Here is a 26,200-nt window from a genome sequence, read left to right on the forward strand (position 1 = left end):
ATAGTAAGATGGTGCCCCTTTTATAAAATGGTAAAATTGTGGTTTCCTTTTTGGAATTTATGTATTTTTAAAATATTTTCAAGCTGTGAATGCTTGAATCCATGGATAAAATTTTTTGTGGCTATGAAGGCCCAAATATGCTTAAATGTATTTGCAGGTGCCACCAATCAAACATTGGTATTAGTGTCATTCGAGTTAGCAGCAAGTCATCACTGGCTGCCTCTGCACTGCAGAGATAATCTGATTTGACACCACTTTAACTGCCATGGCTCCATGCTATAGAATTCTGGGAATTGTAGTTTTGTGTGATATTTAACTTTCTCTGTCAGAGAGCTTTGGTGCAACAACAAACTACAGTTCCCAGAATTCCACAGCAGAGCCATGGCAGTTAAAAGTGCTATGAAACCAGAGTATTTCTACAGTGTGGATGCAGCCATCGTCAACAAGCTACAATTCCCAGAATTTTGCAGAATTGAGCCACAGCAGTTAAAGCAGTGCCAAAGTGGATTATTTCTGCAGTGTGGATGTGGCCTCATTACGCTGAGGCCAAGAGTATGTGACTCACCCAAGGTCACCTAGTGGGGTGCAAATGGCAGAGATGAGCTTGGTCATACTCAAACCTTGGTTCCTGCCTTTCTTTCTCCAGTCTTGAACTTTCCACTTAACCATACAATTCTCAGAAGTCCATAGCCTGGAGCCAGGGCAGTTGAAGCAGGGCCAAACCGGATTATTGCTGCAGTGCGGATGGGCAGCCTAGATCTAGAGCACACTTCAGAAATGATGCAGTTTGAGACTGCTGTGACTGGCCTGGCTCAGTGCTAGGGACTTCTGGGAATTGGGAATTTATTCTGGCAGCAGGGCTCTCTGACAGAGAATGCTAAATGCCTCCCAAACCAACTTCTTAGCATTGAGCTGGGGCAGTTAAAGCAGTCTTAAAGTGGATTATTTCTTCAGTGTGGATGGGAAGCCTAGGTCCCAAAGCACAGTGCAGAAATTATGCAGTTTGATACCGCTTTGACTGCCCTGGCTCAAGGAGTTGGGGGTAATTCTGGCACCAGAGGAGGCCAAACGCCTCCCAAAACGAATTCCCTAGCATTGAGCCAGGGCAGCTAAAGCGGGTTATCCCTGCAGAGTGCGGATGGGGGCAGCCTGGCTAGACCTCTGGGTGACCCTTCCTGCTGGGGCGAGGGCGGGGACTCTGGGAAGCATGGCTGGAACAGCCAGCAGCGCCTGGCCCTCTTCCTGCTCCTGCTGCTGCTGCTGCTGCTCTTGAGGACAAGTGTCCCTCGGAGGGGCCTGAGGGGAGGAGCAGGCTCTCTCTCTCTGCGCCGCAGCCCCTCCCTCCTCTGGGCAGGACTCGGGGGGAGCCTGCTTCCCGCTCAGTCAGTCAGTCGGAGGAGGAAGAGGAGAGGCTCCTCGTCCCCTTCGCCATGGCTCCGGCTGCTTGAGACAAGGGGCGTCCGGAGAAGATGCTGCCGCCACTGCAGCAGCCTCGCCTGGCAGGCTGGGACCGGGGCCGGGTGGGCGAGAGGCTCCAAGCCGCCTTGGCGGGGCTCCAGGAGCTGAAGGTGCTGCGGGAGAGGCAGGCCCAGAGGGTCCGGGGGGCGCTGGCCATGGAGACGACCCCCGAGACCCCCAGGCCAAGCAAGGAGAGGCGCCTGGAAGCCACCCTCGCCGCCCTCAAGGAGCAGCTGGTAAGGCAGGGGCCCAAAGGCTTCCCTGGGGAGCGGAGGCTGCCTCCACACCAGGCTCCATGCCCCCGAAAGAGCATCCCCCTACATTGCTTGGGAGGGCTTCTTGGGGCAAGCCTCCCATTTCCCTCCACCAGTGAGCCCCTTTTAAGCCCCCTCTTTCTCGAAGTCTGTGGGGCTCCAAACAGATTTTGAGTCCTCTGAGAATCATAGAATCCCAGAGTTGGAAGAGACCCCCCCCCAAGGGCCACCCAGTCCAACCCCCGTCTGCCATGCAGGGACATGGCTGAAGGAGAGACTGCCTGTGAAAGGGATCTAGGAGGCCAAGTAGTCAACGGTGCGATGCAGCAGCTCACAAGGCCAATGCGATTTTAGACTGCATCAATAGAAGTATAGTGTCTAGATCAAGGGAAGTAATAGTGCCACAGTATTCTGCTCTGGTCAGGCCCCACCTGGAATATTGTGCCCAGTTCTGTTGAGAAACTGGAGCATGTCCAAAGGAGGCCGACTAAAATGGTGAAGGGTCTGGAAACCATGAGGAACGACTTGGGGAGCTGGGGATGTTTAGCCTGGAGAAGAGAAGGTTAAGGGGTGGTGTGATATCCCTGTTTAAATACTTGAAGGGATGCCATACTGAGAATGGAACAGGCTTGTTTTCTGCTGCTCCAGAGACTAGGACCCGGAGCAATGGATGCAAGCTGCAGGAAAAGAGATTCCCCCTCAACATTAGGAGGAACTTCCTGACAGTAAGGGCTGTTCGACAATGGAACCAACTCCCTCGGAGTGTAGTGGAGTCTCCTTCCCTGGAGGTCTTTAAGAAGAGGCTGGATGGCCATCTGTCAATGGGGATGCTTTGACTGAGAGTTCCTGCATGGCAGAATGGGGTTGGACTGGATGGCCCTTGTGGCCTCTTCCATCTCTATGATTCTATGAACTCTCAGACAAAGCATCCCCACTGACATATCGCCATCCAGCCTCTGTTTAAAGACTTCTAAGGAAGGAGACTCCACTACACTCCAAGGAAGGAGTGTGTTCCACTGTCGAACAGCCCTTACTGTCAGGAGGTTCAGGGGGAATCTCTTTTCCTGGAGCTTACCTCTATTGTGGATTCCAGCACCATGATTCAATAGGAAAGCTTTCAACAGACCCAGGAGTCAATTTGGTGTTAGCCACCTGGAGGGGAAAGCCAGGATAGAAGAAAACTAATAATAAACATTTATTTTTTCCCGCCCCTCTACAGAATGCAAACAGGGCAGCTTCCAAGAATTAAAATTATACAATCCAAATTCCTCAATCCAACCCCCCCTCCCTTAAAATACAATTAAGCAATATGGGAAAGAAAACATACATTAAAGACAATAAACAACAGACAGTGACTGAAGGAGATCAGAGTCCAGCAGTTAAAGAGTTGGTGCTCCTTATCCACAGATTTTTTTACTATCCACAGATTCAAGTATCCACTGCTTGAAAATATTGAATTCCAAATTGCAAACCTTGATTTTGCCATTTTATATAAGATTTTGTTATCCGTGGGGGATTCTGGAACCAAAACCCAGGGGATAACAAGGTCCCACTTTAATAATAATAATAATAATAATAATAATAATAATAATACAGTCGGCCCTCCTTATCCACAGATTTTTTACTATCCAGAGATTCAAGCATCCATGGCTTGAAAATATTCCCTCCAAAACAGTATAATAACCAACTATGACTGGCTGAATGTTCAGTTATTTAATCCTAATTTTAATTTTAATTCTTTTAATTCTTGATTGCATGATTGATATTTTACTGTAGCATGGTTGGGAGAGAGGGAAGTAATGGGATGTATTTTAATTGTAGGTTGTATTTTATATGTGTTTTTACTTGATGATGTAAGCCACCTCAATCCTGCAGGAGAGGGGGCATATAAATAAAAATTATTATTATATTATTATTATTCATTCCAAATAGCAAGCATTGATTTTGCCATTTGATACAAGGAACACCATTCTGCTCTGCCATTGTATTTAATGGGACTTGAGCATCGACAGATTTTGTTATCCACAGGGGATCCTGGAACCAAACTCCAGCAAATAACAAGGTCCCACTGTAACAGTAATACTACTACTACTACCAATAATAATAATAATACAGTCAGCCCTCCTTATCCACAGATTTTTTTTAATCCACAGATTCAAGCATCCGCTGCTTGAAAATATTCCAAAATAAGTATAAATTCCAAATAGCCAACCTTGATTTTCCATTTCATTATTGAATGGAACTTGAGCATCCACAGATTTTGTTATCCACGGGGGTCCTGGAACCAAACCCCAGCAGATAACAAGGGCCCACTGTAATAACAACTATTATTATTAATTAATAATAGTGTTTGTTTATTTATATCATTTACATGCCACTTTTCTCCCAGAAGGGACCCAAGGTGGTTCACAGATTACTATTATTATATAATAATATTTGTATAATTTATACTTTTATATTATATAATAATTATTACTATTATTATATATTAATAATGATTCTTACTATTACCAACACTACTGCAATAATAATAATAATAATAATAATAATAATTTCTTATTGTTGTTGTTGCTGTTGTACTACTAGTAGTAGTGTTGGTTGAACAATTGAACAAATAACTTGCCTCATGTCTGTTCAAGCATACTTATTTGTACTTGTTGTATGCCTTCCAAGTTGTTTCTGACTTGTAGTGACCCTAAGACAAACCCTATCACAGGGTTTTCTTGACAAAATTTGTTCAGAGGTGGTTTGCTATTGCCCCTGAGGCTGAGAGAGTGTGACCTGCCCAAGGTCACCTAGTGGGTTTTCATGGCTGAGCAGAGAATTGAACCCTGGTCTCCAGAGTCCTAGTCCAGCACTCACGCCACTGCACCAAGCTGGGTCTCTAGGCATACATATCTTAGAGGCTTATTAGTGGCAGCATGTGTTGCACAAAGAGTGTGTGTTTGTGTGTGTGATACATATACACACATGTGCGTGCGCACACACACACTTTGTGCTACACTTGGTCAGTAATAAGCCTACACACACACACACACACACACACACACACACACAAACAAACACACACATTTATATACACATTCATATATGCCTAAACGTGTGTATAAACAATGCACACACACACACCATTCACAAATGCACACACATACACAGTAGGCAACAGAAAGCCCTAATATCTGTCACCAATCCCACCCGCAATTTTAGGCTTTAGCTCTTTAATCTTTAGCTTCCACCGTACGCCATGTGAAGGGTTAGGCTGATACAGTTCAGTGTGTGGAGTGGCTTACATGGCAGAAGCAATCAATGCTATGAATTAAAATGGTAATATTTTTTTTTTAAGCCAGATCTGTTTCAAAACAATAGCCTTTGTTTTGACCATCCCAGACCTTATGAATAGTCCCCCCACCCCAGAAGTTGTAAGAAGGAGTATGTCTATCTGTATTTCCATTCTAATTCTATGGAGTGATGCTTGATAAGAATCACTTAAAGTCGGAGCCAGTCTCTTAAAACTGCAGACATATAACAAGCCTGAAGTAGTCCCTGTATCTTCTGCCTTAATCTAAGACATGCTTCATATATTATGCTTTCCCGTTGAAATATGTAGTAGCATAGCCAGTGTGCATGAATGTCACATAGGATAGTGCGTTTTTTTATGTGTTGTTTTTCTGACACAAATACTTTCTGCAAAAGAAGGAGATAACATTTCCAAGTGACTCTACAACCCACATACTAGTTGATTTCCATTAATGGCTACATGTTTTGACTTGGATCTTGTATACTCTTGATCTCCTGGGTAAGTACTCTTAGAAACTAAATTGCACCTTTGATCTGCTCCACCCATTTCTTGGTATTTTTTTTTAAAGACAGTTTTGGGCTCCAACCATATGTAGACATTTTTAGGCATAGGTCCTATTGAACGTACAGTACCAGAATTTACCTCTGAATAAGCATACTTTCAGATTCCGTTCCTTCCATGAAACTCCGCTATGTCAACATCCATAGCTCCATGAGTAATATCATTAAAATCCCAGTAAATTCAGTGGTACAACTTTGAAGAGGGGATATGTGCGGAAGGACAGTCTTAGGTACTAAAACAGGAAAGGTCTGATGTTTCATTGTTTTGTTTTAAGACTGGTCATTATTTGGCGCCACTGTCTAATTAGGATGAAGTACTAAACATGCTTACATGCAAACACAAATTAGGATTTATTCCAGGAGAGTTTTCATGGGATTAGGGCTTCATTAGGAATTAATTCTCATTGCTTTAAGTGGGGCTTACTCCTAAGTAAACAGGCATAAGATGGGAGTCTTGGCATAAGAATGGCTTTCATTTTTGGGTTGCCTTCAAGATTTCTGAGAGCCAGTATAGTGTAGTGGTTTCAGCTCTGGAGATCAGGGTTCAAATCCCCACTCAGCCATAGAAACCACCCCCTCAAGTGACCTTGGACAAGTTACACTCTCTCAGCCTCAGAGGAAGGCAAAAGCAAAAACCCCTCTGAACAAATTTTGCCAAGAAAATCATGTAATGCGTTTGCTTTACGGGTCACCATAAATCAGAAATGACTCAAAGGCATGCAAGAAAAACAATGCATTCCACCCTTCAGAGATATTAAAACTTTAAAAATCTTAGACTTTTAATGTAATTAGAATAAAGTTGTTATCAAAGATTGGGCTTGTGGTTTGGTTGGAAGGAATCACCCCAATATGCTTGTTGGGTGTGTATGTGAAAAAGGAAGAGATGGAAGGGAAAGCTTTATTCCTTTCTCTTTCTGATGAAATTATAAAGGGTGGCACACAGACACCAGTGGGTTGGATCTGCAAAACACTTTAGGAAAATCATATTTATAAATGTGTATATACGCCACATATGTTTTTATGAATGAAAGCCAAACCCGAAACCAATTATTAGTTTCAAACAGAGTGGACCCATGAATCAGTGAAGTTTACATAAATTCTGATTTATCATTTAGTAGCTGATTCGGTAGGTCTGTTCTAACTGGGATTAACCATGGAATGTAGGCCAAATATGATGCTGTGGTACGACATCATCCATACTTTCAACAATTGGGTTTTCTTTTTAAACTATTCTAATTAATTATGTCATTGTGTAAATAATTTCAGCTGGATAATTTAATACAACTTTTAAACTATCTGAATATTCATTTATAATAGTACATTCATATTGTGAGATAGATTTATGAATGTTCTGACTGGGCTTTTTAGAATTTTACTTGATTTAAAAGTTATGGTTTTTGGTTTGTTTTTTGTTAAATATTAGAAAAAGTTTAAGCTGATATTTCTCTGTTAGCAGGAAAATGTAAGGAACCAGTCACCTCATAATGAAGTGGCAAAGCTTTTAAGATCACAATTGCATTCTTTGTCATACCTTTGTAAAGAAAGCATACACAATGATTCCTAAAATGTTGCTTTTGTAATTATCAGCATTATCATTGTTATCATCACATCATACATGTGTCCAGTGGAAGATACTGCTGAATAATTGAAAGAGAATAGAAATCTATAGATCTATAAGAGAGAAAGTGGATTTGAAGCAACCAATTGTTAATTTACATCTCTGGTTAAATGATGCGCAACTAGGACCTTATCACACGTGGGAAGGTTTGCAGCTCAGATCCGCAGTCACTCCTGTTCTAGCAGTGCAAAGCGTGCTGTTTTTTCACAGCAGATCCAGAATCACTCCTGTCTAGCAATGCGAATTAAGGTTAAAACGTGATGTTTTACCGCACCTGGTTGCCTTTCCGCTGCCCTTCCGAACTGAGGGGGAAGCGGAGTCAGTTCTATTCCAAGCAAGACATGTGATGTGGATTCAAGCAAAGGGGAGTGAGTGCATATTGTATTACCACACCAGAGGGTTCAACGATTTGAATCAGAACCCTTGCATATGCTCAGTGGGGCTCTGGATGCTGTCCTTTTTCCCTGCCCCCTCCTTAACTGTCATCCTTCATAGGGGTGAAGAAGCAGTCAGGGAATCATGGAATACGTGGCAGTTTGGCAAAGAGGGTGAGATGGGGATGCAGGAGCAATCGGGGGATGATGGCAGGGGGTCACTGGAGCCATGATCGGGATGCAGGAGAAGGCAGAGGATGATAGGATAGCTCGCTGGGGGTCCCTGGGGCCAGGATCGGGATGCAGGAGAAGGCAAGGAATGATGGGATAGCTCGCTGGGGGTCCCTGGGGCCAGGATCGAGATGCAGGAGAAGGAAGGGGATGATGGGATAGCTCACTGGGGGTCCCTGGGGCCAGGATCGAGATGCAGGAGAAGGCAGGGGATGATGGGATAGCTCCCTGGGGGTCCCTGGGGCCAGGATCGGGATGCAGGAGAAGGCAGGGGATGATGGGAAAGCTCCCTGGGGGTCCCTGGGGCCAGGATCGGGATGCAGGAGAAGGCAGAGGATGATGGGATAGCTCGCTGGGGGTCCCTGGGGCCAGGATCAGGATGCAGGAGAAGGTAGGGGATGATGGGATGGGTTGCAGGGTGGCAGAGAAGGCGAGATGGCATGAAGGAGGAGGAGGGGGATGACGGAGTGACATCAGAGTGGTTTTCCACACCAGATCAATTCGTAGTACAATCAAAGTGAGCCTGGAAGCGAATTCTGTGAAGTCACTTTTTTTTCGGTTTTACCAAAATGAGGGGTCACTTTGGAATCACTGCGGAAGCACCTCGCAAGGAGCTCCCATAGAAAGGAATGGCGTTGATAACACATTTACATTCTGACGTGAATGCGCATTGTTGGAAGTGCAGTCACGTCGGAACTGACCTGCAAAAGCTCTAAAAATCTCTCTGTGATAAACCTCTATTTAATCTACTGTGTGACAGTGCTGTCAAGAACAAGGATTCAGAAAATCTTTGGCAGATTACAGACCGCCCAATTGGGGCGGGCTGTACCCGCCCCTTTCCCCGGTGTATCGGGGCTTCAGCTGCTAGAACGGCAGCCGCTGAGGCCCCGATCCGCTGCTTTTCCGGCTGTGGGGAAGCGGCAAAACGCCGCTTCCCCGCAGCCTGAAAAGGGGTGTCCTTGGGACTTCAAGCCCCAAGGATACCCCGCGGCGGTGGGGAGAAGAAGAAAGGGGCCGCTTGGCCCCTTTCTCCCTTGCTTCGCTGGGCGCAGCTGTCTGAAGGCTGCGCCCAGCGACACAAAGCGGCATCGCAAACCAGGCAGGAGCTCCGAAACGGAGCTCCTTCCTTGTCTGTGGAAAGGGCGCACTAAGCGCCCTGGCACGGACCGACGATATCACATCCGCGCCACCCCGTATAGAGGCGGCGCGGTCGTGATGTCGTCATGGCGGCCCCCATGTGGAAGGGGAGCCGCCATTTTGTACGGACTCAGTCCGTACTAGGGTTAGGGGGGTGCGGAAGCACCGCACCTTCCTAACCCTAGTATGGACTGACTCCATACTTTAATGGCGGTGTGTAACCTGCCATTGTCTCTCTCCTGAGTTGGGAATGGATTGGCAGTTGATCCTAAGACATGCAGATAAGCACACTAATACTTCTATACACAATGAACAATTAATGTATGGAATGCACTGCTGCATGACCTGGTGATGGCTGCTAGTTTAGATTACTTTAGGGCTGCCATAAGTGGGACATGAAAGCACACAATAAAAGCAAAAGCCCTGTTCAGGCATTACTCACCCTGCTTCCTTGAACACAGGAGCAAAGAATAGCCTGCTTCATTTTCCTCACATGGAAACCAGTATGTCTGAATAGGAGAGGTTCCTGTTTGTGTGGAGACTTTCCATGCAAGCAAGGACCCTGGAAAGCTTCCACATAAAGAATGCCTGCTCATCATATGTGTTGGTCTCCATACGAGGAAGGCCTCGCATCAGAAGAAGAACTTTGAAAAGGTGAAGTCCCTTACTCTGGAGTTCCAGAAAAACGTGATGAGTAATACCAGAACAGGGCTATGGATGATAAGTCTATGAATTTTGTTGTGTTGGGTAAAGGGAACTGCTATTTTCAGAAAGATTATACCTTTGTATAAAAGTACTGGGGAGAAGCCAGTGTTTGGAAACACACCTTTTAAAAAATAATATGTTCCTGTTACTCACTGTAATATTAAGCATGTAATTTCTTTTGACAGTGACACTTTTGAAATAGCAGTTCACTGGGTTGCACATATTGGCTGCTACCCTATTACTTTCTATGAGATTATCTTTCTTTAGGACTGAGAAGGAAATGACATTAAACTGGGAAAATATACTCCCAAAATGCTTCTAAAAGTGCTGTGTTACAAATCTGAGAAACTAAATTGTTCATAAATAGAAGGGAGATACTAGTACAGCTAATTAACTTAGCTAGCTCTATATTCAAACTTCAAGTCATTTTCTAAGTTCAGACTTGTGTGTGTGTGTGTGTGTGTGTGTTTGAAATTAACAGCATCAACACCAACAGAAATGTTTTCTGTAATTATTTCCTGTTGTACCTTGGAGTTTCAAATCCTTTCACATTCATTATCACTGTTATGTCTCAGATGACTCCGTAAGATCAATATTACTATCATCATATCATACATGACATGTCAGTGCTAGTTTTGAGAGGGAATAGTGGCTTCTCAGGAGGCACTTAACTAATTTGTGGTTGAGATAACATTTTAGCAAGGTTCTCCCTGGCTCAAACTCTTACCTACTACACTGTGCTACATCTGAAATATTGAGATATCTCTCTGTACATAGGCTGGCTGCTAGACGAATTAAGAGACAGGTAGAAATTGCAGTTAGCCATGTTGATTCTTTAGGGGGGAAATCCAAGAGGAATATTTTCATACTATATATTATTATAATAGATTATTGGCCAGAAGCCAAAGGGCACCCTTCTTGATAGTCATAGCATTGGTGCAGAAAGTTTTCTGATGGTACCAAAGTGTGGCCTATCCATACTTGTCTGCATAACTCTTTCATACCATCATAAAACTATTAGTCTCATTTTTTTTAATTGTAAGTTTTTCCATCCAAATCTCCCTACCAACACAATTTGTTTTGCGGTTTGGTTGTTTGTGTTATGTAATATCCTATACCATAAAGAATTTTAACATCAGTGTTTGCACACTTCATAACAACTTTTTAAATTGCTCCTAATAAAGCTGGTTTGTTACTTTGCTAATATACAGAAATGTTTATTATTTATATATTACACAGGCATTTGAAATGACCATGGGGTGAAAAAACCCTCCTGTATTTTTAATTACACTAGATTGAAGTTCTCATCGCAGTGACCTGGGAAACCCTCTGAACTAGATATAACTTACTTCTGAGCAGAAACGTATAGAATTGTAAAAACAGAGCAATTTAATTTGACATCAAATTCTTTTCTTTTCTTAACCTCTGTCCTTTTTTGTGAAGCAGCAAATATATATTAGGGTTGGATCTTGTTCTTGGGAAAAGAATGCAATCAAAACATTATATACTTTAATCTCTCCAGTACTGGCAATTACACACTTCAGTAAACTCCAAGTTAATTCAAATCTCTCCCACCACCTTCCTTCTTATTGGTGTTGGACTTGACTATCCATTATCAATCAGGTGTGAAAACACAAAGAGTATTCACTAACTGTAGGCAGCTTTATCAGAAGGCATCTTGGAGTGAAAATTGGCTTTAACCTTCAGGGGATGCTTAAGCCCCACTTGTGAAACATTGCAGCAAGCATATCTTGATTAGAGTCCAAGTGGCAGCACAAGTGTACTGCCAACCCCTTGATTACCTGTCATTGATAATTTTAACTAATGATTCCACAAAGATAATATAATTTAAAGCATTTATTGCTTGGTCAAGGCCACCAGGTTAATAGAAACACCCAGTGACCTTTGACCAAAGCCATCCATTCTTATTTGACACATGTGATTTGGGAAGTAATAGCTCATCTATGTGTGTGTTTTCTTCCAAATAAGACCTGAAAATGAAGGATTAATTTATCAAAATCTGGTGACAGTCACTGGAGTTTTAAACTGGGTGGTTGGAAGGGCATTCTGAGTGTGTCCCTTTTATTGGCAAAGATAGAGATGCCTACATAGGTAATAAGAAATGTGTTAATTTGTTTCACCACAGGGATAGTAAGTCTAGGGAGGAAACAACTTAGAAACCAGTTTTGACAGGCCCTTGTCAAATGAATCAATAGCTGCCAAAATATGAAAGCTCACATGCTGAACAGGCAGATTTGACTAATGTATATGCAACCCAGGCCTATGAGTGTTTACTCAGACATATGTCTCAGAAGATATATAATAATAATAATAATAAAATTTTATTTATATACCGCCCTTCTAAGAAATCAGGGCGGTGAACAACAAGAGGTAAAAATACAATTATACAGATCAATAAAACACATTATAAACAGTAAAAAACAGTTCAATAAAAATAGTAGAGATAACATGTTGGCAAAAAATGCTGACATGACATGGGGGGGGGAAGAATTACTGGTCTGGGTAAGCTTGTTCGAAGAAGTGGGTTTTTAACCCCTTCCTGAATTGAGGTAGGGAGGTGGCTGAGCGGAGCTCAAAGGGCAGCGCGTTCCAGAGGTTGGGGGCTGAGATGGAGAAAGCCCTCCTAGAGGTGGAATTATATTTCACCTCTGGAACTCTTAGCAATAGCTGCCCTGAAGATCGAAGTGCGCGGGGCGGATTGTACGGAGAGAGGCGGTCCTCCAGGTACCCTGGGCCCAAGCCATTTAGGGCTTTATAGGTAATAACCAACACCTTGTATTGCGCCCGGAAGCGAATAGGCAGCCAATGTAAGTCTTTAAGGACTGGAGTTATATGACTGGCCCTGGCAGTGCCAGTGACCAGACGGGCTGCCATATTCTGCACAAGTTGCAGCTTCCGGGTATGGTACAAGGGTTGCCCCATGTAGAGCGCATTGCAGAAATCCAAACGAGAGGTTACCAGGGCGTGTACAACAGTTTCAAGGTCTCCCCGGTCAAGGTAGGGACGCAGCTGGCGTATCAGCCGAAGCTGATAACAGGTGCTCCTGACCGTCGCATCCACCTGAGATGTAAGGTGGAGCGACGAGTCCAGGAGCACCCCCAAGCTGCGTACAGAGTCCTTCACGGAAAGCGTGATTCCGTTCAGGACAGGTGGAACCACTGCCAACCCCGGACCGGGGGAACCTATCACCAGTACTTCCGTCTTCTCTGGATTCAGGCTGAGTCTGTTGTCCCTCATCCAGCCCATTACCGCCTCCAGACAGGCCACGAGAGGAGAGACGCCAATCCCGGTCACTGCATCAGTCGGAGACATAGAGAAGACTATTTGGGTGTCATCAGCGTACTGATAACACCGCGCCCCATGTCTCCGGATGATCTCTCCCAGCGGTTTCATGTAAATGTTAAAAAGCATGGGAGACTGTTCTGTAAGTATTTGTAAGATTACAGGTAGCTCTAGCAATACCCCTATGGGTCAAAAAGCATTCAATTGCCATCTCACTTACCACTTGCTGCTCTACCCTCATGATAAAACCACTAAAATGTCTGCTGTAATTGTAGGGATTGAACATCCAAGTTAAAATGCCAAAGACTGATTGTGGAGTTCATCTTGTTATTTGCATCTAATCAAATAATGTCTGTGCCTTATAACGCAAAGGCCAACATGTTAAGGTTGTAAAATCCTTCAGACAATGGATTTGAGCTTTTGTTAAGGTTAAGAGGACTTCTGGATTAGACCAAAGTCCAGCCTCCTGCTTTCCCCAGTGACCTATTAAATGCCTGTCTGAAGTCACTCCAACAGGACTTGAGGTCAATAGCCCTTTCTGCCCAGCCACTTAAATTTAAAAGGATACTTTCTCCAATCCTAGAAGTAATGCATAACAATCATGGCTAATAGTAGCCACTGTTAAGTTTACCCTCTATGAATGTGTGTAACTCTTTTAAAAGCTATTTAAATAGGTGGCCATAATCTCTTCTTATAATAGCAAATTCCACTGTTTAACTGCAGACTTTCTGTACTCAGTTTAGAAGAGACATGCAGTTGCCTGATGCCTGTACTCTTGTTTTTGGCTCTGGGCTTTCAGCAAGGGCTGTGCCATTGTTTTAATCTTTATCCAGTGTCTAATATAAACTTAGGTGCTTTCTAAATAATTTGAAAGATATTGATTTTTGGTTTAAATGTCCAAAGGCTTTTGCATAGTTAGGCATTAATGACATTATAATGTTGCTTCTTTTCTAGAATGCTCTATGAGGTAATAGTAAATAAGAGCTTAAAAAGTCAACAACCAAGAGCTTATTTTTTTTTAAAAAAAAATTGTACAGCCTGTGACAGCATAAAACATAAAGATACTTCAGGCTTTAACATTTTAATTAACTCAGTTGTTTAAATAATATATTGATTTATGGTAACTCTCTCATTGTATTTCTATAATATCTCTTTTTCTGAAGTTTCTCCTACCTTTTATAACATTTCTAAGCACATAAGTATCCTTATTGTTTAAATGGGTTAAGTTCTGACTGGTGAAATTTGGCTGGGATTGATTCCAGGATCCTTATGAAGAATGCCACAAGACATAGTTGAGTGATGTAAATGGAATTTATTCTCAGAAATTAGGAGTTAATGAGAAGTATGGAGTATCCCAGTTAGACAACATGAGACTAACCCACATCCCATACTGGGAGACAGTGGGAAAGAAGAAAGAGTTAACAAGCTTGATGTAAATCATTTTATGTAAAGTGCTGCAAATTTACCAACAGATCCTGGAGGTGCAATAAATTATCTTTGAATACCTGAGAGCTTTGCTGAATGCTTTTGTGGCCTCTCTGCCATTAATCAGAAACCACAAAGGGGGGAATTGGATGGCAAAACATTAATCATTAAACAATTAATTCCAGCCTTGAAAACAAAACTTTGTGACTTCCTGAGTGGATGAGACGAAAGGAAGCATAAAGTGCTTCCACCCCACTCCACACAGGAAATTCAGAAAACTAATGTTTTGGTATTAAATTCTAATCTCAAATGTCATTGATAACGGATTGAAAATTATTAATCGTATTGCAGAAAATGCAAAGTAGTTGGAACAGGACTAGTAAAAAAACTCAGCATCCTGTAGCAAGGAAGCACTGAAATATTGTATCCCATGTGTAATAATATACAAGTGCTCAGGAATGTATAGTATAAGTACCAGCCATGTGGAATGTCAGTATGCAAAGAGATCTTGCAGCAACTTTGAGACTAACTGTGTGAAAGTTGTAACATAAGCTTTCGTGCATCTGAGGAAGTAGACCAAGTCTACAAAAGCTCATGATGCAACTTCTTTCATACAGTTAGTCTCAAAGGTACTGCACTATCCCTTTGCATATGCATGTATCTGTTAATTTTAGCAACTAGGATTACTGAAAAGAGACCTTAGCTCAGTATGACAATTTTATCCCAAAACTGTTCCTAATGTATAGGAAACTCTTCTTTCCCAATTATTAGAGTAATAAAGATGAGCAAATCAGTGGGAGCTCACCCTGGGGTATTTTGATAATCTAGATGGGAGATTTCAAGCAGTCAGTGCATGTGTTGAAGTGGGGAGGCTAAGGTCATCACTGTCTATTATTATGGAGGCTATTAGGCCTAAATATCCTAAGGGCACCAGATCCCATTTGATTTTGGAAGCTAAGTAGGATCAGCATGGTGAGTACCTGGATGGGAAACTGGCAATGAATGCCAGGTGGTGTAGGCTATATTTCAGAAGAAGGAATTGGCAAAATCACCTGTGAGTATTCCTTGTCTAAGAAAACTCTATGAAATTAATGGGGTCACCATAAGTCAACAGGTGATATGAAGGCATGTACACACACATGGTGGTCACCAACTAGTACCATCAGGATGGCTGTATATCATGGCCAATATCAGTAGTAGTAGGCTGGGGAACATAAGTTGGAGGGTGCTTTTGCATTCAGGTTGTCCTGGTGAGCTTCCCACAGGTAACTTTGGGCTGATCTGTCATGGCTCTTCTTGTTTTTCAAAACAACTTTGGGCCTACCAACTTAGCATAGGAAGGTTAGGGTAAAATGAGAAAAGTATGTTGAAGGTTGCTGGATGGCCCATCTCCATGGCCCATCTCCAGGTGCTGTGCATGCATAGACCTTCTGTCATTTATGAAGCTGTGGAAAGGATAAGAGTTCAGAATTAATGTTACTAAAACCTTGATTTTTCTAGCTGTGGTTCATTTATTTTCTTGCCCAATAGAGAAAAACAGCTGGGGGAGGGATTACACTTCCCAACTACACATAAATCTACTTCTCACTGCTGCTTTGCACAACGAAAAGCAGGATCGTGAACCCTGTTTTGCTGCCAGACATCTAAATTCAGAGCAAGGAACTTAAATGACAGAAATGTATTAATGCAATATGTGTTGATGTGGTATGCAGGGCCCAGTCTCTTTGGAAGAGAAATATGCTTATTAGAAAGGAATCACTGGTAATTATTTTACTTCCTGAAATGTAATTTAAGATCCATCCTCCCCATGTTGAATGTTTTTTGAGAAATGAAGTCTTTCTCAAGGTATCAGGCTTGAAAATAAATGTGTGCTTCAAGGAACCCAATGGCCCATTACAAATGGACCTAAAAGTGCGCACTCCGTGCGTGCTAGGGTTAGAAAGGAGCGTCCTTTCCGGATGTCCCCAACTCTAACACACACGGAGTGCGCACAAAATGGTGGCAGCCGTTCCACACGGCCGCCACCATTACGACATCATGACCGCGCCACCTCCAAACAAGGTGGTGCGGACGTGACGTCCTTGCGCTGCGCGAGGGCGCTTAGAGCACCCTTTACACAGCACAAGAAGGAGCTCTGTTTCGGAGCTCCTTCTTGGCTTTGCGTCGCTGGGCACAGCCTTCAGACAACTGCGCCAGCGACGCGGAGGAGAAAGGGGCCAAGCGGCCCCTTTCTCCTCCTCCCCACTGCCACGGGGTGTCCTTGGGGCTTGAAGCCCCAAGGACACCCCTTTCCAGGCTGCGGGGAAGGGGCCTTTTGCTGCTTCCCCGCGGCCTGGAAAGCGGCGGATTGGGGCCTCAGCGGCTGCTGCTCTGGCCACTGAGGCCCTGATACACCGGGGAAAGGGGCGGGTACAGGCCGCCGCTTTTTGGCGGTCTGTAACCCACCATAATGTGAACAGAAAGTCCAAACAGATCTCTCTCTCTCTCTCTCTCTCTCTCTCTCTCTCTCTCTCTCCCCTGCCTTGTCTCTTTATATATTAAGCCTGTATAATGAGATGTAAAGGCATTTGGACCCAGAAACTTCAGGAGTCTGACCTGCATCATGAAATCAGGAATGTCCTTCCTTTCCAATTTCTGGGAAATTGAAAGTGTCTAAAGCATTATGATGAGAAAGAAGGAACTTAATCCACAGACAGGGAATTATTAGACTCTTTAGTGAGGCAGACAGTGGGGTATTTTGGTTAAGCACTGTGCTTTATGACTTTGACAGATTTAAGGCTCACTTTCTCTAACCCAAACTGAGATACAACATGTTTAAATATACATCACCTTTTGTCTAAGGTTCCAGGTGTTCATGATGCATCAGGGATTGTTTCCCAAAATCCTCTAAACTTCTGACACAGCCTATTCAGAAGCATAGGGAGCTGCAGAGGTCCCTTTGCCAAGGTCCAATAATTCAAACTGCCAAATGTAGTATTTGCTTGTTCAGTTTTCTTTTACAGACAATTATGTGCAGCAGTATAGGGGATGAGTCATTGAAATGATGGTCACATTGCATCACACATTTTGTGTACCTTCATGTCATAGGGAAAAGAGGAGAAATGGAGCTGCTGTTTGGAGTGGTAGCAACATTATCCCCTGTACATTACAGTACAGTTCTGGCCTCAGAAACATGATGAAGCTCCTGATGGGTTTCTTTGGATCTAGGCCTGTGTTTTGGAACTGATCATGTAGAGCAGTGCTATTCAAAGTGGTGTTCCATGGACTAGTGCCAATTGGCAAGCCATCAGCTGCTAGGCCACAAAGAGTTTTCATGAAAGAATGAAATAGTTGTATCCAATGGATACAAATATGATACTGGTCACTGGCATTTTACAGGGGGAAATGCTGATGCCCCATATCAGTTAGCAAAAGGTGCACAGGTTTAGAGAAGACATGAAGTCTCTACTTTCCAATGTACTTTTAAAAGATGGAATATGAGTGGATGCTGCAGAAACTTAGATTTGTCTAAGTAATTTCTAGGCCTCCACCAAGAAGGGGAGGGGGAATCCCATGGCAACTTGCTTGATAAAAACCCACACAATATAAAATCTTTATAACAAGAAAACAAGAGACAGCACCAATAAACACACATTCCAGAAAATACAAATATCTTAAGCTAAATTACAGCTAAACCCTAAGGCCTACAATTTAGGGGTAATCTTTGTGTCTTGGACAGTTTTAGATTGTAAGCCCGAGGGCAGGGAACCGTCCAATTAAAAAGATTGTATGTACAGTGCTGTGTAAATTTACAGCGCTTTATAAATAAAGCTTAATAATAATAATAATGACATTGGGCTAATGTTTAAAAATTAGGCTCTCTCAGGTGGTGGGATGGCTTCAAAAAGTACAAAATAAGCTGTTATCTCAAATTCTTTTTTGCACTTAGGTGCACTTAGAAGTGGTGGTGGGGGGGACTAGAGTGACTGAAGAATCTCTATTTTATATGAGCCATTCTTTCAAATGCCAATTTTATCCCCTGAAGAATGGAAAATTTAGACTGGGCCCTGTCTGAAATTGTTCCTTTCCTCTCCCATATTGTTCAGTCACGTCTGAGGAGACAAGATGTTGGACTGAAAAGCCATCTGGATCAGCTGGACCAACAGATTAGTGAACTGAAGCTGGATGTAAGCAAAACTTCCATTGAGTACCTTGACAGTGACAGCAGACCTAGTTCAGGTAATCTGGGGGATTTCTTCTTTTTCTTTTTTTTAATAACTATTTATATATTTTGTTTTGTTGTATATGGGAGGGAAAAGCATTAGCAATACAAGCCAGTCAGTCTTAAGTACTGTTCTTATAGCTCATGGATAGAGAACTGTGGCCCTCCAGATGTATCTGATCTCCCACTCCCATCAGCAGTGAGGGATGATGGGAGTTGCAGTCTAGCAATACTGAATTTAGATAATAGATTATAATTTATAAACTAGTCTCAGTTCCTACAAATTATTGATTTCAGGGTTCTTGTTATTGTTTTCTTATGAGTTATATAACATTCTTCAAAAATAGAAGCGAGCAGTTGATGCAAGCTCTTCTGTGGTATCTGCATTAATGGATATTATAAAGGGAATCCACATTTCCATAAGGAAGTCTTGTTTAATCATCCCTCTGACTATTGTCCTGTATTGTGTTCTTTTTATTTTTCAGATAGGTCGACTTTCCACATTTTAGAAACCCATTAAATTGTATACACGCTGGTCACAACCAATAGTAACAAAATTAGATCCTTGTGAAGTATTTACTTTGTCGTCTCATCAGAAATGGGAATACAGTTGCCTCTCTGTTTGCACAGACTTCAGATCCGCAACCCTTGCTTACTCATGAGGAGCAAATAGAGGAGGTTAAAATGGGGCACACACCCCCATTCAAGCCTATGGGGCTTGAATATATGTGAGTTTGAGTTTTTGCAGGGGGAGGGGTCTGGAACAGATCCTCCACGAAAACAGAGGGCTGACTACATGCCCCCAGAGAGGTTCTTGCATTATTTGTTTGATTATCTTTGGTTTATTCTTGTACATAAATGGTTAGTTCTATACTATATTCTCTATACTTCTGTACTTTGCTCTCTGTGCTATACAAAACAAGAATTCCTTATGGAAATGTGGATTTCCCAAATACATTGGAGGACCATAGTTGAGCTATAAGAAGAAAACTTAGGCGGGTTACAGACCGCTGAAAAGCGGTGGTCTGCTGCTGCCGTCGGTTGCAGCATCCGGGAACCGCAGCAGCCAAACGGCAGAGTTCCCGGATGCTGCAAAGAAGGAGCGTGAAAATTGCGCTCCTTCCTGGGCTCCGGATGTGACGCCATGAGGCGCTAGTCGTGCACTTGCGGCATCATATCCAGGGCGCGACGTGCGGATGCAGAGTGTCCGCTACGTAATGATGGCGCCCCCCCCATGTGGACGGGCGGCGCCATCTCTTACATGCTCCATGCGTACTAGGGTTGGGGGCCCTGAGGAAGAGGCTCTTCCTAACCCTAGTACGTGCTGAGCACGTACTTTTATGCCTGTCTGTAACGGGCCTCAGACTGACTAATAGGCACTATTACTGCTTTCCCCTCCCATATACAGTTTTCCTCAAAGCAACTATTCCATGAAATAGAAAATGCTGGAATGCTCCAATTGAGTGCTATAGTATGAATTTGCTCTCTGCAAACTGGGAAATATTTTCTATCTTCTCTTAATCTTCCAGGTTTTTATGATCTCAGTGATGCTGGCTCTTGCTCCTTATCCAACTCCTGTACATCAGTCTTCAGTGAATCCATCTTTTCCTCCCATGCCAGTCTATTGCCAAATTCTTCTCAGCACCCAAAAAAACCAACTCAGCATCGTTGATTACCGTCCCAAATCTGCAGATGAAACCACAGTAAACAACCAGTTCCAACAGCAAGGAGCCTACACCAGTGATGGATGCCGAATCAAAGTTTGCCCTGATGTTTCAGGGTCTCCTAAGTCCAGGCCAAGACCTGTTTCCACAGGTAAATAGTCCCATATCTTGTTCAGACTTATGAGGACCTCTCTATTTGGCTGTAGCCTCATAGCACAGTGTATGGAGAGCCAATGTTTTCAAGATGTAACTTTAAAAAAGAAAATCATATCTGTAGCATGTTCATTGCCTGATTCTGCTTCTCTACTTTTGCTCCTCTCTCTGAAGAAGCAAAGGGAAAAATCATTTATAATACAAACTATTGCAAATAAAAATGATGATGATGATGATGATGATGATGATGATGATGATGATGATGATGCTTTCTTTATATAGTGCTGTAGATTTGTCGTAGATTTGAGATATGACAAGGGACTGTGCACCTTTTACAGCTATATGACAAGACATGAAGCATTTGCTAGATGGATGGACTTAATTAAAGAGACCACAAATATGAGTGTACCAGAGCTGGGCAGAGCACTAGCGGACAGGAGGGCCTGGAGATGTCTCATCCATAGGATCGCCATTGGTCGAGATCGACGTGAAGGCAGTTAATAACAACAGTATTAGAATGCATTGAAGGAGAACATTTCTGTTGCATCACTGCCTGGCATGAAATATCTGTCTGGCAAAAAAAGAAATAGTAAAGGGACAAATGATAAAGCTTCTAGGCAGAATGACTTTTGCATAGGCTGTGCAGTGCTGACCTAGGACTTGTCATAGGACCTGTACAGACAGGCCAAAATAAAGCTGCTTCGGGTCTCTTTGGAGGAATGCTATTTAAGTGACACACGCATCATAAGAGGCCAGATGCTGTGACAAAGCTACACTCCAATCCTTAGGACTGAAGCATGGCTTTGGCATGGTTTCTGGTCTCTTAGGATGCATGCATTATTTAAATAGCACTGTATGTACGAGTCAATGATTAAAATACTCCTCATTCAAATCCAATAGATTGTGCTCCTGCTACATGCAATTTGGAGGGATTTGGCTCTTTTGCAGTGGGCGGGGGATTCCACTGAAAAAGGATTCATGTTTTATCGTGGAGTATCTAAAAGTATCCATGAGGACGCACATTATCAAATGGATTCATTCACTTGGATTCGTATGACTGCAGTTTCTTCAGAGGGAAGGCAAATGGATGCGAATTTGCACAAGAAAATGAAGTCAATTAAATGTTGAAATGTACGAATGTGTGAAAAATAGCAGCAGTTTTTATAATACACTTATGTGTAGACTAGACCCTAGATAAGTGATAGGCAACCCAGTTCTATGACTGCTAATTCAGAAGTTTTGCTTTGTTCAGCAGAAATAGCCTCTGTATGAGTGTGTGTATGATCTCCTTGAGCTTAATAGCAGGGTGGCTTTGGGACAGATTGCTTCTGAAACAAGTCCTTGTAACAATACATCTCTGACTTTCATGACTGGAGTAATGAATATCAATTAGAAGTCTATTCGTCTATGATGTTTTAAAGTTCAGGAATTTATTCAATATGTTACATGTCATGGGAGGTGAAGAGCTGGTCAGATATGTGTATTTTAAGTGGGGGGGAACAATCTAGTACTAAATAAAAAATAAATAAAATTCACTTTCCTTTGAAATACCTTGCATGGTATTTGTATGGTATAGTGGTTTGAATGTTGGACTCTGGAGACCAGAGTTCAATTCCTGCTCAGATATGAAACCCACTGGATAACCTTGGCAAGTCATACTCTCTCATCCTTCGGGGAAGACAATGACAAACCTCCCCTGAACAAATCTTGCCAAGAAAATCCCATGATAGGTTCACTTTAGAGTTGCCATAAGTCAGAAGGAATCTGTAGGCACCTTGGAGGTAACAGATAGAACTGCCCCATGTTTGTGTCATCTTTTTCTCTGGATATCTGTATTCCAGTCACATGAAGATAACTGTTGTTATAATGGCTTGGTAGATGCATTGGGAGGAAATGTTTTGTGGAGCTCAGAAGTAAGGAGCTGCAATGATACCTGCAGTTACCTAATTTGGGAAGTTATCTTCAATGTCATCCTCACTACCAATGCCCCCATATGGCCTCTAAGGAGCCAGGAAAAATTTGATCACTCTCAGGCCATTTTAGGTCCAGGAGAGGCCATTTTTAAAAACAGGAAGTGACCCTCAAAATGGCCCAGGGAGACCCAAAAATAGTGAAATGATAAAAATGCCACCTAGAAGCCATTTGGGGGCAAATATTTGATCCTTGGGGGTTATAAGAAATGGTCAGTGGGCAACATTTTGCACACCCTTGATGTAGGTAATATCAGAATTGTCCCTTAGTTTTGCTATCTAGAGCAAAAATGGATCCTGCCATGAATCTCATTTTAGAAGAAAGGTGAGATATAAATAAGTGAAAGAGGAGGAGGTGATTAGTACTGTGTTCTTTCTTATATACCCCAGGTCCCTTTCAAGTGTTTGAAGGACAGCAGACATGCTGTTGGCCCTATGTCTGATATTGTGTGGTTCCTGTCTCTGTCCCCCAGTGACCACATGTTTACCATGGATGCCTTAATGAGGGACATCAATGTGTGCAGTCCTCTTATGTTACTTGGAAACTACCATCGGAGCTGTTACAAGGGCTGATAGGTTACGGAAATATCTTAATAAATAAATACACAATAGTTCAGGTAGTTTTTTCCAGTGCAGACATTCATGCTTGACATATAAATGTTAAAGGTGGGTTAACAACATGATCCATATATTCCAGCCAGTCTTGATAAACAGAAGGATCTTAGCACAGGTGAGCTGTATGAGCACCTGTGTTGATAGATTGTTAAGACTTGGGAATGAGCTTTATGGTTAAGAAAGTTTCTAATAAATGAAATAAAATTTGCCTGTTAAAGGCTTGTTGTTGTTATAGGCCTTCAACACAACACTTATGGTGACCCAAAGGTGAGCCTATCACAGAGTTTTCTTGGCAAGATTTATTCAGAAGGGATTTTGCCTTTGCCTTCCTCTGTGGCTGAGAGAATGTGACTTGCCCAAGGTCACCCAGTAGGTTTTCATGGCCTAGCAGATATTTGAACCTTGATCTCCAGAGTCGTAGTCCAATGCTCAAACCACTACACCATACTGGCTCTGCTGTTAAGGCTTACTATGAATAAAATATTAGACACCTTCTCCCAACTGTCCAGTAAAAGGGGTCAGGGTAAAATGTGTAGACATGTGATCTTAATACAAACTGATGCTCTTCTCTTGATCACTATTTTTTTTAATCCTGTTGTCTAACTAGGTGACCTTGAAAGACTAACCGTTGGAGATGTGGGATTTCCTAAAGCAACTGACCCCAAATTCTCTCCTCTGCTTTGTCCAGGAGAAGATAACCAGATCTATTGTGTGGACCCCAAATACCAGAGTGACTTGGTCTCTAAGAGTGGGAATGATGTATATCCTTACCCAAGCCCCCTTCATGCTGTGGCTTTACAGAGTCCACTTTTTTCCCTGACAGGGCCATCATCAGAAACTGAACGCCATCCGTTGCCTAACAAAGTTGTACCTAATGTTGTTGGGCCCAGTTTGATTAGGACTCGGCCAGTCAGAGAGTCCAGGCCAGGGGGTTACATCAACAAACTGCTCCAGCTGACACGCTACAGAGGAAACAATCAGGCGGACGCCAGTGAGAGGTGTCCAACAAAGAGCCAGCCATTGACAATGCTCCAGAGACTCATTATAATCCCCAGTGCTGGTGGAGTGAAAATTAACAGCAGTGGCAGCCAGCTGGAAAAACAAGAGAGCTCACCACATAGTAACAAAGCCAAGGGGAAACCGCAGAGGGAGATGCCTGAGGGGGAATGTGCCAAACAGCAGGGGACTCTGGACTGTGTGAATGTAGAGCAGACAGCCACCGTGGTTCATGCAGAGTCTTCCTTGGCTGTGAATGGCGGTTACTCTGCCAAGTCATCTGTGAGGGACTCTCCTGTGACAGAAGCTGGGGAAAGCTATCTGGAACGCAGCTCTTCCAGCTCACAGCTCGGAACAGAGGATTCTAGCCTGAGCCCCACAAATGCTCATATGGCCCCAGTCAAGAAATCTCACAAGAAGTATGCCAATGCCATCAAGGCAGGAGGTCATGATTTTATGCCTCAGGGAGGATTCGTTCATGCAAAGTTTGTCCCTGCAGAGTCCCATCAAGTCAAAGTGAGGTTTGCTAACTCTAAATTGAAGCCTGTGAAGGTAAAGAGGAGAAACAGTGAGAAGGCACTGAGGCCTGGGAAACAGACTTTTTATGCAGAGAAATCAAGGGGGCTTCACCACCCTGCTGCCAAGCTGCCTGTGGAGTGGAATCTATCTCAGAGACAGCTGAGAGAAAGGAACCTCATTAGGAGGCCTACATTTTCTGGGGAAACCACAGTTAGATCTTGCTCAGAGTCCAGCCTGTACCCTGTGCCATTCAGACTCCCCCAAGGACCCTCTGGGCCTGAACTGTATCAAGCATCTGCCAATACCATGTATTCTCTTGAAGCAGCTTATATAGACACAGCCACCAAGAAAAAGCATCGCAAATGGCAGTCCACGGTGGAAATCTCAGCAAAAACCCATGTTGCTAGTCTATCTAGCAGCTTTGCCTTGGGCCCACCAAGACCGCAAGGAAGGAGAGCAGGGATTATGCGTGCTGTAACCATGAGGGCACGTTCAAAGAACCGCCACCCCTTTCGTCCTGGAATGTATGCCAAAAGTGAATCTGACCACTCAGAGTACTCTGCTGAATGCGCTTCACTTTTCCACTCCACCATTGCTGAGACCAGTGAAGGAGAGGTCAGTGACTATACAGCCAATCGCTTTGGGGATAGCGAGTCCAGTGACAGTGATTCTGAGGGCAGCAGCCTGACTATTGACTATGAGGAGGAGGCAGATGAGCACGAACTGATCTGGTCTGACTCATCTGTCAGGCAACTAGAAGCCACTCACACCTCCTCCAAGCCTCTTCCATCCATGCCCAAACTCTGCCGCATCAAAGCTTCAAAGGCCCTCAAGAAGAAGATTAGGAGATTCCAACCTGCCTCTCTGAAAGTGATGACTATGGTTTAAAACTGAGAATCAGTCTTATTTTGTCAGCTGACTCTGTCTCAATTTGCAAAAGAAAGGAGAATGGATACTTAAAAGGATTTTGTTAAATGAAATGGAATTAAACTTCCTCTAACTCCCAGATCTTCAGGCAAGGGTTTTATTGTTGTTCATTTGCAAATGCCTGTGTAAATTACACTAACTTCCCTTTTCTATTCTGTAAATGTGTGTTCTTGTGGCTTTATATCTCTCATCCTTCCCATCCCATACTTCTAGTTATTAAGATATTAAGGGTTCAGATGATATGTGTGCTGCCAGTCTAATGGATATTTTTGAGACATGGATGTGCAACCCATAAAGTATGAAAAATTTCCCAACTTGCAAGGAGTTGGAGTGGATTGGTTTATTTTATTTTATTTTGCTAAGGGTGCAGTTGGATCTCTTCAAATTCAGAGACATTCATTACATTCTCAGTGCCCTTAAAAACTCACATTCTCTGTCATCCTAGTTGCCCATTGTAAGTAATACTCAACAAGTCTTGATTTATTTCATCAGTTTTCTTTGAGTGGTGTCATTTATTTACCAAGGAGGCCTACCATCAGAGTAGTACCATCTGGTACTACTACTACTTCCCACTTGCAAATTAAGGAATTTTCAAGCCTGACTAATACTACTGTAATCTTTTTATATGAAGATGTTTGTGGTGTTGCTATTGTTGTTGTTTTTGAATAGGTAAACTGCATTCCAGACAGTGGGTCACAATGCATTTATAGCTGTGGCTGAAAACATAGTAGCACTGCTCAGATTTTATTGCAGGCTCAATAAAATGTTAAGTTGGTGAACCCAGCTGTAAAA

The 26,200-nt window shown here is 42.9% G+C and overlaps 1 protein-coding gene across 1 annotated transcript; it reads left to right on the top strand.

Moving 5' to 3' along the window:
- The first annotated feature begins 533 nt into the window (after positions 1 to 533).
- DACT2 (dishevelled binding antagonist of beta catenin 2) lies at positions 534 to 26,200 on the top strand. The gene is given in 5 exon segments (XM_042464845.1): positions 534 to 1,694; positions 18,449 to 18,581; positions 20,094 to 20,221; positions 20,223 to 20,379; positions 23,574 to 26,200. Coding segments are annotated over 5 exon segments (2,439 nt in total). The 5' UTR covers positions 534 to 1,469; the 3' UTR covers positions 25,370 to 26,200.

Source organism: Sceloporus undulatus, chromosome 1 (assembly GCF_019175285.1).
Source record: "Sceloporus undulatus isolate JIND9_A2432 ecotype Alabama chromosome 1, SceUnd_v1.1, whole genome shotgun sequence".
NCBI classification, from domain to species: domain Eukaryota; kingdom Metazoa; phylum Chordata; class Lepidosauria; order Squamata; family Phrynosomatidae; genus Sceloporus; species Sceloporus undulatus.